This window comes from Dendropsophus ebraccatus, chromosome 8 (genome assembly GCF_027789765.1).
Source record: "Dendropsophus ebraccatus isolate aDenEbr1 chromosome 8, aDenEbr1.pat, whole genome shotgun sequence".
Lineage (NCBI taxonomy): Eukaryota > Metazoa > Chordata > Amphibia > Anura > Hylidae > Dendropsophus > Dendropsophus ebraccatus.
This window is the reverse complement of record NC_091461.1, coordinates 19,915,898-19,930,068: the sequence shown is the minus strand read 5'-3', so window position 1 is coordinate 19,930,068 and position 14,171 is coordinate 19,915,898. Positions and strand designations below refer to the sequence as shown.

The following is a 14,171-nucleotide window of genomic DNA, read 5'->3' as shown; positions in this document are numbered from 1 at the left end:
GGAGCCTTTTATGTGATCACAGATTCCCTCTAATAACTTGTATGATACTTAAGGGGGTATGCTGGCAAAAAATCATCTGGTGCTGTATGTCCTGTAGGAAGTGGTGTATTCTCTCCAGTCTGACACAGTGCTCTCTGCTGCCACCTCTGTCTATGTCAGGAACTGTGCAGAGCAGGAGAGGTTTTTTATAGGGATTTGCTGCTGCTCTGGACAGTTCCTGACATGGACAGAGGTGGCAGCAGAGCGCACTGTATCAGACTGGAAAGAATACATCACTTCCTGCAGGACACACATCAGCTGATAAGTACTGGAAGACTGAAGATGAACTGGAAGACATTAGATTAAAAGATTTTTTTTTTTGTCTGCAGTACACCTTTAACTGTACAACATAGATTTTAGTCCCCTTTCTCAACCCCAACAAGGGACCAGCTAGTAATAGGGCTCCAAGTTATTGGTGCCTGTATGTCTTCAGTAGGTGTCAGATGTTTGTGACAGTCATCTAACCCAATCCCCTCCATATACAATGTTAAAGCGTAACTCGTTTTTCTGGAAACAATAAATATCAATATTACAAGCGATTTTAAGAAGTTTTATGTAGCAAAAGAGTTTCCTTCTGTACTGAAAAAGCAGTTTTTCTAGCTCTCCCCTCACTTCAGAAGAAGCAGGATTTCGGTGTCCATTATGCCCTATGGAGAGGGGAGGGGCTGAGAGGAGGGAGTGAGAATGGAGCAGCCCTGCAGAGCACAACTTCTCTCAGCATGTTCTTAGATAAGCACCTAGGAGGATAATATGGAGTTGGGCTACGAACCAGCAATGGAGACCCTTGTAGACTTTTCTATGGATTCCTCATATAATGTGTGTGTGTGTGTGTGTGTGTGTGTATGTGTATATATACACACATACACTATTCTACAGATTCCACATACATACATACACACATATATATATATATATATATATGTGTGTGTGTGTATGTATGTATGTGGAATCTGTAGAATAGTGTATGTGTGTGTGTGTGTATATATATATATAGTGTACATTATTAGGTAGGAGTCCTGGTAAATTTACATAACTTTCATATAACCCCTAAGTTTGTTATATCCTGTATGTATTTTGTACAAAAGTAGAAAAAGAGGAGGCATACCAGCACGGGCATGTAACCTGTACGTGTACTCAGCCTTGACCTCCAATGAAAAGTTTATTTCTTGTTATAGTTGTCATTTATCTTCTGATCCTCCTGTAGATGGAAGCCATCGGTAATATAAACCAGGACATGAGGCGCCATTTCCGTGTGAAGCTGAAGAACATCTTCACTAAGTTTATCCGCAAGTTTGGGTAAGTTTCTATGATGGAAGGTTAGAGGTGATGAGCTTTATAGTGGATGGACACTTTAGCACCCGCTGGGCTGACACTGCAGGGCGGCCTCAGAGGAGTGCCCCCCTTCCACCCCCCGCTGTGTGCACTACACTCCTGTACAAGCATAGTCCTACATTGAGATCACCAAAGGTGATCATCCTTTCACTTATTTGGCTTTTTGCTGTATTGTCAGCGCATTATGTAGTTATTTCTGGTGCGCCGGCAATGATCTAGTTCTGTATTTTCAGGTTTGATTTAGTGAAGGACATGCTCCCTGCCGATTATCACAAAGTGCTGATCAACATCCGCAAGGCCGAAGCTAAAAACAAGAAGCGAAGAGCACTGAAACAGGCGGCATCAGAGGGAGAGGAGGATGACGGGGAGGGCACCAAGCACAAGGGAGACAAGTAAGTAACAAATAAAGACCCACTATACACAATAGCAAAAAGTAGGCCTTACCTGCTGGCTTTGCAGGTCTGCCCAACTGTCTAATGTGGATAGGGCCCACCCTGTTGTTCACATAAAGATTCAAAGGACACATATAAAGGAATTATGGGACTTGTATATAATGGGATCTGTTCTGCTCTATGAATCCAATAATTGCAATGAAAAACATGAACGTGTGAACACAGCCTGAATAACAATATCCTTCATGAATTAAAATCCCGCATGTGTAGCCTCCAGGCCCCCAGCGAGTATAGTCACCGCATATATTCTCCTGTATCTGCTCTGACAGGTGCTGTACACCAGGGATCCCTATATTAAACAAGAAGAGAGCGGGCATATAGTAAACATTGTACTGTATGGGTTACATGGAACTTGGTGGGTTTTTTTTTCGTAGGACAATTTGTAACAATTACTATTTGAATACATTTTTATAGTCTGCAAATATTCTGCATTTAAAGGAGTTGTCCACAAAGAAAGTATTGCTGAGCTGTATGTATATTCCTCATTTACTTTAGAGGCCATATGGTATAGCTTACCTGTCTGCCCCTATTCTGCAACCACCAAAATCCATTTTGTTTTGTGGGTTTAATTCTATGTCAGATAATCATTGTGCTTCCCGACTGACCAGTTTTTCAGTACTACAATTCCCACAATGCATTTTTTTTTCCCTCTCACCCTGCTCACTCCTCCCCACAGCACTCCTATTAGTTCATTACTCAGTTCCTGCAGGACATTGCTCTACACAGCAATCTGCAAAAGCTGCTGTATACACTGCCTAGTCCCTCTACCTGTGGCATTGTTCAGCACAAGACGGCATGCGGTCACCACAGCTCATTTTTCCCAAATGTCCCAATAAAGATATACATATATGACACAGGGATGGTGATGTAGGCTGGAGGGGGATGGTTAGAGGCGATGGGGACCTCTGCTCGAGTAATGGTGCGGAGAGGCAATATACTATTGTTGGCACTTAGTGATCAAGGCTTTACCATTCTATTAGTAAGTTTCTTCTGGTTGTAGATTTTACTTATAATGTAATTCTACCTTTTAAACTGCAACTTACCTTTCTTTCTTTTTAATTTATTTATTTTTCTTCTAGTATTGAAGACCTCTTGGCTGATACAGATGAGGAGGAAGAAGAGGAAGAGAAGAAGACCAAGCAGCAGAAGAAGCAAGTCCGGCAGATGAGCCAGGCCTGGCTGAAGGAAGGAGAAGGGGATGAGCCACTCAATTTCCTCGATCCAAACGCAGCTCAGCGAGTATTAGGTGGGTGATCCCTGTCCTGTCATTGTAATGTGCTATTATTTATGGGCATATAGGTGGGGGGGGGGGATAGCCGATATATCGTGCAGGAGAACATCGGAGACATCTTAGAAAGAAAAAAACATGTTTTGGTTCAGTGTAGCCTGTTGGCTACATAATCTCATAGACTATTCTCTATAATCTTTGTGTTTTTATATGAGTTACATCCTGTATTATACTCCAGAGCTGCACTCACTATGCTTCTGGTAAAGTCACTGTGTACATTACTTATCCTGTACTGATCCTGAGTTACATCCTGTATTAGGGTGGGTTCACACTGAGGGATCCGCACAGATAAGTTCCCACGGATTCTGTTGCTCGTCCCCGCTCGAAGCCAGTGTGCATCTCCGCCTGTGCCATAGACTTCATTCTATGCACAGGCGGATTCCACCGTCCGGAGAAAGAATTGACATGTCAATCCGCCTGCACATAGAATGGAGTCTATGGGATGGGTGGATTCCTCAGTGTGAACCCACCCTAATACTCCAGAGCGGCACTCGCTTTTCTGCTGGATAGAAATCTTGCCTAGACGTTGTGTGTTTGTTGTTTCCTGGACGGGAGGTATAATTGCTTTAACACCTTTCGGATACTGTGAGAACGCCGTGTAATCTCATGAATGTCACGTTACTTGTCTTCTCTGTCTATGAATGTACCTGAGGTGTAATATTTGCTTTTTATCTTTACATATTGCAGCCACAAAACCCGGTGTGAAGAGCTCAAAGAAGAACCACGACTTCAAAGTCACCACAGATGGCCGCCTCATTATCAAGGATGAAGAAGCCGAGGAGGAGAAGTCGAAAGGTGTGTATGCTCCTTGTGTTACCTGGATACTGATGAGTTATTAGATTACACCCTGATATTGCTGAGCAATTGTTCTATCTATCTATCTATCTATCTATCTATTTCCTATCTATCTATTTATCGATCTATCTATTTTTAATAACTCAATTGACTCGAAAAGGGTTGCCCCTCTAACCAATTTTGGGGGTGGGAGTCTGATTGCTTTAACCCCCTTAATCTTGAGAGCAGACACCATCCAGTCCTCCATCAGAATAGGAAGCACGTTCATCACTGCTCCATTCACTTTATGGTTGCTGCTGATGATAGTGCAGCATTTTGTTATTTCCCATAGAGAATGTATAAAGCAGCAACATACATGGTTGTCCTGCGGGTCTTTTAATGGGAGACTTGAGACCTCATTCTTGAGATGACAGGGGTTGTTTAAGCAGTCAGACATCTAATGATCAGATAGTTATTCCCTATCCTCAGGATAGGAGATTACTTCACAAGTTGGGGCAACCCCTTTAAAGTCAATGGCAGTTATACAAATTGCGTAAAACAATTAGTTCAGCTTCCCAACCATCATCTCCCCCAGTCTTAAAGAGACTCTTATCAGTTGGATTATACTGTCCTATCTAAGGGTAACAAAGTAGTGACTGAGAAGCTGAACAGTATGATGTATCACTTACATTGTTCTGTGCAGCTGAATAACATGGGCAATAACTAGTCCTCTCCATTATGTGCATGAGCCCAGGAGTCCTGGATATTCATGAGCACCAGAACACAACCATGAGCTTCTTTCCCAGCAATCTTTCTGCTTGCACACTGCATAAAAATTGTGTTTTTCTACGCTATGTCGAGTGTAGAACCCTTACCCAAAAACAAGTTGTATATGGAAAGGGCTTGATTAACCATTTACGGCTTTTGCATTGATTGACAGGCGTGGATGAAGAGATGGCAGATCTCATGCAAGAAGTTGGACTGCGAACGGTAAGTTTTTGAATTCTATTAAGGTGTAAGGGTCTGTCCTAGTCACACCAGGGCTGAATGGGACATCCCAACATATATGTATAGTATAGTCCAATGACCGCCATCTGCTGCAAAACTACAGCAAAATGTAAGGGGTCTTGAAGCGTTACTATGTTCTTCAATAATGATAATGTATAAGAGGTGGCTTCATGGTATGACAACCATTACAAGCTGATACTGTAGAGAACACTGATACTTGTCAATGTGGTGAAGTAGGGATATTTATGTCTTATGATCATGTAACCCAGATATGAACCCGTCTGTAGTATAGATATGTCTGTACATTAGATGTAATTGTCCTTTTATACATCTGAACTGTATACCTGTAAAAGGACAATTACATCTAATGTACAGACATATCTATACTACAGACTGGTTCATATCTGGGTTACACGATCATATGATCATATACCAGTCACATATCCGTCATTAGGGCTGTGTATAGCACTGGGTGACTGTGTAAGGAAGGTAATGGGGGTTGTGGTGTCTATGAATCAGGTTAGCGCTCCCCTTTATTCCGCAGGCAGCCCAGCCCTGACCTATGTCTTAATGATATTCACAGAAAAAAGCTCAGAAGAAGCGATTCAGTCAGGATAATGATGATGACGATGAGGCTGGAGAGAAGACGTCGCAGTATAAAGGTAAAGGAGCCCTGAGCTAAAAGAACGTATCTGATACAAGCATGTAAATGGATCTAGGATGGAGAATACTACCCCCAGCCTGAGCTGCCTGATAACAGAGAACAATAGATTGTCTTCTACTGTGCCGCGACCAGAGGGAATGTGACCTCTCATTGTTCAGACCTTTGCTTGCTGCCAGTGGAAGAATCCTTGTTTAGGAGCTGTGATAAGGATTAGATGTGTGTGTGGTCAGTGTATCTGAAGCTGATATAGTATATCAGTAGTCAGACCCCTCCGATCAGATACTAATCCTCTATCTTGCAGATAGCTAATAAGGTCAGTCTATGGATAACACCTTTAATCTTACAGCCCAGTGGTCTGCAGCCCGTTACTACATGTTCCCCCGGGAGCGGCATGCAGACCTACACTACTTGTCTATTAGGTGATGGAATTGCTGGTGCAGGATACATTGATTGTAGGAAACATTACATTTCACGCTTCGGCGCTCTGATAACGTGCTGAACGTGTCCTCTGGGGTTGAACACGCTTGGCCTGGACCTCATTACATTAGAGGTTTATGGTCTTCTACAGGGATAAGCACGGACACTGGGCTGTTACCGGCCACTTATCTGTCTTGTAATCGAAATTATAATGAACTCCTATGTGGCGTCTTGTTCTCTTCTCCACAGCTGGAGGGATGGGAATACACAGACCTGTTTCCAAAAGACCTGAGTTTGGATCGGCTTTCAAGTCAAAGGTAACTTTATGGATATAGGAGACAGTGTGAATCTGCAGAGGAGAGAGCTGTGTCGGCAGCCGTCTCCATTGACTATCACTATGGGGGATATACAAAGAATGTAATTGGGGATTATAGAATTCTGTTCACACTGTGGGGTGTTAGACTATTCTGACAGCAGGATAGAGATGAACACTTGTGGGTGTCCGAGTCCTGTATGTGAATAGAGGAAGCTGCAGTACATCAAGGCAATAACTGAAGGCAGCGTAAGCCCTCGGCTAATGTGTAACTCTATGGACTTATACTGTGTCTGGAGTCTGCGGCATGAAGGGATCTTGGGCTGGGTTCACACTGCGTTTTTGCATTCTGTTTTATGCAAAAAATTTATGAAAAAAAAGCTATGCATTTGTGTGCATCCGTTTTTCCATTGACTTTCATTATTAAAAAAAAAACATAAAAATGCATCCCATATTTTTGTGTACACAAAAAAAAATGCGTTTTGATCTTTTTCTTTTTTTTTTTCCCCCTTCTTATTTTTCCTCCATTTTTTGCATAAAACAGGTTGCAAAAACGCAGTGTGAACCCAGCCTTGCACCGCTTTGTTGTATGGAATAGTGTAGGCCACTGTGTTACTCTAGTAAGTGGCTTCAGTCACAGGGAATAGTCTGTACTGGGAATTAACCCAATAGATGCCACCAATGGACTACACAGGTTTTGTGATATTTGTGGTTCGCTGCTGTTGGTAATAGTGGATTTCACATTGTCTGTTTTTTTATCTTTCCAGAAAGGAAAAGGTGACACAAAACAGAAAGGCAAACATGACCCGTACGCCTACATACCCCTAAACAAGTCCAAGCTCAACCGCAGGTAAAGATGTGTAAGCAATAACCATAAGGCTATGTTCACACGCCGGAAGAGACCGGCCGTTCTGCGACCCGGCCCTGTCACGGAACAGCCGGTCTCTGCAAAGATCGGATGTTCTTTCCGGCCGCAGTCACTGAATTGTGGCCTCAGAAAACTGACATGTCAGTTCTTTGCGGCGCCGTATGGGATCCCGGCCAGAGCATATACTATGTATATACGCTCCAGACGGGATCCCATAGCAGATAAGGCAGTGTTCCATACTGTACAAAGTACGGCCGTTGTTGCCGATGGCAACGTAGTGTACGTAGTGTGATACGTAGTGTGAACATAGCCTAAGTTTGTATTCCAGAATGTTTAATGTGTCCCCCCTCAGTGGCAAAGCCACAATGTGACTCTGTAACAAGATGGCAGAATTGGGTTGGCATTCTGTGCCCAGGCAGTCTGTACTGCAGCTGCCATAGAGGGTACTACAGTCTGATCATCTATTGTCACTGCTAAGTGGAAGGACACATATTATTATGTTATATTCCTATAAAACAGTATGTTTACACAGGACAAATACCAAGTTTGGTTGGGGATGGGGAACCTGCAGCCCCCCTGCTGTTGCAAAACTGCAATTGTATGATGGGAATTGTAGTTTAGCAACAGCCAGAGAGCTGCAGGTTCCCTAGCCATGGATTATGCAGATTTTTCATGTAGCGTGTGGAAAAGACTTCTACAAATCTCACCTCCTCTGCTGCAACAGATGTTATGCATGCTATTCTGCTACTAAAAATCTGCAGCAAATCTTCCCTGTAAGAACCTTAAAGAGACTGTCAGTAGGTGTATGCTGTCCTATCTCGGGGTAGTATAAACTAGTGACAGAGAAGCTGAACAGAATGATGTATCACTTACACTGTTCTGTGCAGCTGATCCAGAGATCTCCTCCTGAATAACATCGACAGTAAGTAGTCCTCTCCATTATGTGCATGAGCTCTGTAGTCCTGGATATTCATGAGAAGCAGAAAACTCCGCCTACCAGCTGCTAATTGGCAGTTATTTATCCATGCTATGTATAGACAGCAACTGTCAATCAGCAGCTGGAGGGCGGGGGGAGGAGTGTGGCAAGAATCCTATTCTCCTGCATATTAGGAGAACGGCTGAACACAATTATACAAAGTGTAGAGGAATATATATGTATCACTAATGGATTGTATCCTGCAGGAAAAAGGCGAAGATGCAAGGCCAGTTTAAAGGTCTGGTGAAAGCCGCACAGAGAGGAGCCCTGAGTGGGAAGAAAAAGAAGAACAGTAGCAGGAGAGCGTGAGCCTAATGTGCTGTATGAACTGTGTGCCATCTACTGCCTGGAGTAGCAGATGTGGTGCCCTGTGTACCCACCTTCTGCCCATGGACAGACCTGTTATGGTTGAGTGGTGATAACTATTCAGGAGCCTGGAAGTTGCATAGTCATCCTTCCTATGAGGAGCTGGGAGAATAACTTAAGAACTTGCAGAAGAGAAGCTCCTCCCCTTTGCTCCTCAGCGATTTATTTCCAGGGGACGTTCTTTTGGTTTTGGCGGACTTTGACGTTTGTTGTGCTGAATAAAACCTTAACTCTGGGAGATGTTAAAGGATCCATAACAAATAAAGATATAAATATATGTATACACACTCGTGCCATTCTGCTCCTGAACGTGTAGACCCATGGCTGTCCTCAATACAGGAGGTTGTAGGTTAATGCTTTAAATCCAAACTAGAGGTATTATAGGGGTTATCCAAGATTAGATAAAGCACAGCTCCTTTCTAGTAAAAACAGCGCCACCCCTGTCCTCAGGTTGTATGTGGTATTACATCTTCAATCTCTTCAATGGCATTGAAATGCAAAACCTACAAGCAAACTGAGGACAAGGATGGTGGTGTTTTTGGAAAAAAATGGCCAGTTTTCTTTCCATGCCTAGACGACTCCTTTATTTTCTAATTTAAATGTTACTAAATGCTTATATGATAAAAGTGATGCGCCAGACCACCATATTAAAAGCACTATGTCATTCTACCTAATGTCCCCTATTGGACTATATCAGCAGGCTCGGATTTCCGTAGGACTGCTGTAAAGCATATTACTAAATGCAGTAAATTAACTGCAGTATGAGCAAAGTGACTGCCCCCATAATAATTGTACAGACATTTGCAGAGCTATTATATCAGGAGGGGAGTCTGTTCCATACCCAGCTGCTGCCATCTGAGATCACTCTAGTAACATTTGTTTAACCCCCTAGATGCCGCAGTCAGTAGTGATGGCAGCACTGAGGTGGTTATATACTGATAGGCTGCGCTTAATCACCCATCATAGATGCCACAATACATACTATTATTTTGAGGGGCTTACTCTGTATTGATTCACTGTATGTTAGATTTCTGCACACTATAATAGATATTGTGCAGAAAGACGCAGCTCTAGACATTGTTATCTATCTATCTATGTATCTATCATCTATCTATATCTATCTATCTATCTCCTATCTATCTATCATCTATCTATCTATCTCCTATCTATCTATCTATCTATCTATCTATCTATCTATCTATCTATCTATCTATCTATCTATCTATCTATCTATCTCTCTATCTCTCTATCTATCTCCTATCTATCTCCTATCTATCTATCTATCTATCTCCTATCTATCTATCTATCTATCTATCTCCTATCTATCTATCTCCTATCTATCTATCTCCTATCTATCTATCTCCTATCTATCTCTCTATCTATCTCTCTATCTATCTATCTATCTATCTATCTATCTCCTATCTATCTATCTCCTATCTATCTATCTCCTATCTATCTATCTATCTATCTATCTCCTATCATCTATCTATCTATCTATCTAAATTTTGAGACCCAGAAGAGCCAAACCACACAACAAAGCCACAAAACTGAAATGTAATCATCCGCAATAGATTTAAGTTTTCCAAGCTTTTCTGATTTCGAGCTTCTTTTCAAGACCAAATTAATTCATAACCAATGTTTCGGTTTCATGCATTTGCTGTTTAGCTCATTTGTTACAAAGTTAAAGGGGTACTCCGGACATTCATCATTTCTGTATATATTGCTTGAGCTGCAGAGAAAATAACCCCTACTCGCATGACGTGCTTCCCCAGCGAGGTGTCTTCAGACCCCCCGCTGAATGTTCTGGCCGCTACTTGTCTTGGCAGTGACAGCCCACCCAGCCAATCACTGACTGACTCAGGACAACACAGTGTGGTCTGTCATTGCTGAGATGAGTCCGGACTACTCCTTTAATAAGACCCGAATGGTCCCAAGTTATTGAAAAATTTCAATTCCCAAAGAAAGTTCTAAAGGTTAATGAATATGAGGAGTTACTGTGTAATGATGCGTGTAAGAAAGAACAGGGATTGTTGGACATAATTTTCTTGTTCGCGTCAAGAGGTCTCCAGTAATAAGTTCTAAAAATACGTTTCCTTGCCAAGCAACATGATCATCTGAAATGTAACTTGGATCTTTTAAGATTCCTATTACTTCTGTAAGACACAGTTTCTGCAGACAGTATGGTGAGGAACCTGGAGATCATAGAGGTCTGTGTATAATATGCCCAGGACTTTCCTGGAAGGGACACAAGATGCTATGAAGGATGGGCTGACTGCACTGGGGGGTGGACGGGGCAGGCTTAGGGTCCATTTACACAGAGAAATTATCTGACAGATTATCTGCCAAAGATTTGAAGCCAAAGCCAGGTATGGATTTGAAAAGAGGAGAAATCTCAGGCTTTCCTTTATGACCTGATCTCTGTTTATAGTCTGTTTCTGGCTTTGGCTTCAAATCTTTGGCAGATAATCTTTCTGTGTAAATGGACCCTCACTGGTACTGGCCCGGTGTTAGGTTGGGTCCCCATTACCTCATGACTATTTTGGCAGATTTGATAGTAAGACTGGTGCAGCATGTTCTGCTATTCTTCTTATTCAAATTGAGTCCAGTACTGCTGCCATGGTTTCTGCCATAATCGCAGCATGATCAGACCCTTATATTCAATGGTTGATTAAAGTTGTACAAAAAAAAAAAAAAAATTAAGTCCAACCTGTAATCCCACAGTGTTTAGAGGAAGTCAGAAACCTCATATGAGGTGAGACTAGGAAGAATTCCTTCCTGACTCTAAGGTTATGTTCGTATGTATTTTTTGGACATTTTACAGTTGACGTTATGGCCGGCCGTCAATTTCACACTATGAATTGCATGAATAAAATAATTTTCAAATCGACTGGTGTCAAAGTTATACAAACTACTATTCATATCAATTCGAATTTAAGAAAGAAAAAAAAAGTGTCTTCCAATATTTATCAGTTGCTGTATGCCCTGCATTAAGGGTTGTATTCTTTTCAGTCTGACGCAGTGCTCTCTGCTGCCACCTTTGTCCATGTCAGGAACTGTCCAGAGCAGCAGCAAATCCAAATAGAAAACCTCTCCCTGCTCTGGACAGTTCCTGACATGGACAGAGGTGGCAGCAGAGAGCACTGTGTCAGACTGGGAAAAATACACCACTTCCTGCAGGACATACAGCATCTGATGAGTACTGGAAATTTTCAATTAGATGTAATATGAAGAAGTAGTTTGTATAACTTTGACACAAGTTGATTTTAAAACTTTATCTCTGGAGTACCCCTTTAAGGCAACATGCAACATTTTCCTCCATCTACCAGCACTTCACCTGGCCATGGGTTGTGTATTGTAAAACTAAAACTACACTAACAGACCCATTCAAAAGGACATAAGCCACCATCTTCCCTCACTGCAGTGGCACACACTATGTGGTTACGCTTTTGCTATAATTGAATCTGAGCGGATAACGTCCATCACAAATACGTATAAATATTCTGCTATTTTATCAATTTTTCCAACGCCGGAAACCACCGTCTTCTGAAATTTTCATAAACCGAGATGCTGACAAACCATTGACGATGGATTATCCGAGCTCCACCTCACATAGTGGAGATCCGGAGTTGGATGATTTAAAATATTTTTCATTTACCTTCCCACATTTACTCGTATTTATACTTTGCATAATCCTGTAATGTTATTTCCACTAGAATTTGCTGCCCGGCTTTTCTGTATGCATCTGTGTCCTCAGTATATAGCTGCCGGTTTATTTATCTCCCACCTTTACAGGTTTTTTTCAGGCTGAATTAATTTTGAAGAACATGAGTCTCTGAGCTGCGGCTGGATTTTATGGACTGTATTTAACCCTTTAAGGACAGAGCAAATTTTGATTTTTGCGTTTTCGGTTTTTCCTCCTTGTGCATAAAAGGTCATAGCACTTGCATTTTTCCACCTAGGAACCCACATGAGCCCTTATTTTTTGTGTCACTAATTGTACTTTGCAATGACAGGCTGAATTTTTGGTCAGGTGTCATTTTTTGCGCCATGATATGTTCTTTCTATCGGTACCTTGATTGCGCATATACAAGTTTTTGATCGCTTTTTTTTACAATTTTTCTGGATTTGATGCGACCAAAAATGCGCAATTTTGCACTTTTGGATTTTTTTGCGCTGACGCCGTTTACCGTGCGAGATCAGGAATGTGATTAATTAATAGTTCGGGCGATTACGCACGCGGCGATAGCAAACATGTTTAGTTATTTATTTATTTACTTTTATTTATAACCTGGGAAAAGGGGGGTGATTCAGACTTTTTTTAGCGGAGGGGGCTTTTTACTAATAATGACACTTTTTTTTTTTACTTTAATACTTATACTAGAAGCCTCCCTGGGGTCTTCTAGTATAAGTGCTTTGATCTCTCATTGAGATCTCTGCAGCATAGATCCATGAGATAGGCACTCGTTTACTTCCGGCTGCTGCAGCCGGAAGTAAACGAGTGCCGAGCCGGGCACGGCGCCATCTTGGAGCGGTCCCCGGCCGGCTTCAGTTACGGAGATCGCTCCTCCGAAATAACATCCCGGAGGAGCGATCTCTCCACTAGACACCAGGGATGACGCTGCGTCCGGTAATCGGATGCAGCTGTCATGTTTGACAGCTGCATCTGATTACTGTATTAGCGGGCACGGCGATCGGACCGTGCCCGCTAATAACAGCGGTCCCGGGCTACACGCCCGATGTCGTTAAGGGGTTAATAGTGTATGTATTGTTTTAGCTTTATATTATATGTATTGTTGCAGCTTTGGTTTATATTATATGTCAATGAAAAACAATAGGGGTCGGCACTACTCAAGCTTCCTAAACGTCTATATGCCTCGTGTGCCGCATGTATCTCTGTGCTCTATATTGTGTGCTGCTGACGGTGGTGCAACAATCGGAAAGAGCTTAGATAAATACTCATACGATATGTCTTAATAGAAAAAAATCCAAGTGCACTCACCAAATGATGCAGCAAGTGTCCGGTTTATTTAGATCTTGTGCTTAGTTCAGCATAATGCGGGCAGGTGCAGGATGCCAACACCTTCCACTGATGATGACAGCTGTTTCACGCCTACTGATCGGCGCTTCCTCAGATCCCGCCCGCATTATGCTTAACTAAGCACAAGATCTAAATAAACCGGACACTTGCTGCATCATTTGGTGAGTGCACTTGGATTTTTATATTATATGTATTGTTATATTGTTGCAGCTTTGGTTTTTAATTTATATTATATGTATTGTTGCAGCTTTGCTTTATATTATATGTATTGTTTTATTTATGTAGCTTTATATTATATGTATTGTTATTGCTGCAGATTTGCTTTATATTATGTGTCCTGGCCTGTGATTGGCTAAGCAGCCTGTCAGCTCAGACAGGACGCTCTGAAGCTAGAGCGCCCGGGACCCGGGGAGAAGCGGACCGCTGGAGCAGCCCTGGAGCGTGGATAGGTAATGTATATTGTCAGTCGCCGGCCGCGCCCGACAATGATAGGTTCTAACCTATATTATCGATCAGCCGATGACCACGCTCATTGGCTGATCATTATCTTTATTACACGGAGCGATAATCGGCCGATTATCGTTCAGTGTAATAGTACCCTAAGTCTGTAAGAAGACAACACATAGGTTAAAGCCC

The 14,171-nt window shown here is 42.2% G+C and overlaps 1 protein-coding gene across 3 annotated transcripts in view; it reads left to right on the top strand.

The window, feature by feature from the left end:
• The window catches only part of RRP12 (ribosomal RNA processing 12 homolog), a 47,234-nt gene extending 38,454 nt beyond the window's left edge, over positions 1–8,780 (top strand). For all 3 annotated transcript variants that reach the window (XM_069979976.1, XM_069979978.1, XM_069979977.1), the window contains exons 27-35: positions 1,244–1,335; positions 1,605–1,763; positions 2,903–3,069; positions 3,799–3,906; positions 4,826–4,875; positions 5,477–5,555; positions 6,224–6,291; positions 7,055–7,137; positions 8,338–8,780. In XM_069979976.1, coding sequence (XP_069836077.1) covers positions 1,244–1,335; positions 1,605–1,763; positions 2,903–3,069; positions 3,799–3,906; positions 4,826–4,875; positions 5,477–5,555; positions 6,224–6,291; positions 7,055–7,137; positions 8,338–8,440 — 909 coding nt within the window. In that variant the 3' untranslated portion in view covers positions 8,441–8,780. The remainder of the gene's footprint in view (positions 1–1,243; positions 1,336–1,604; positions 1,764–2,902; positions 3,070–3,798; positions 3,907–4,825; positions 4,876–5,476; positions 5,556–6,223; positions 6,292–7,054; positions 7,138–8,337) is intronic.
• Positions 8,781–14,171: the final 5,391 nt, after the last annotated feature.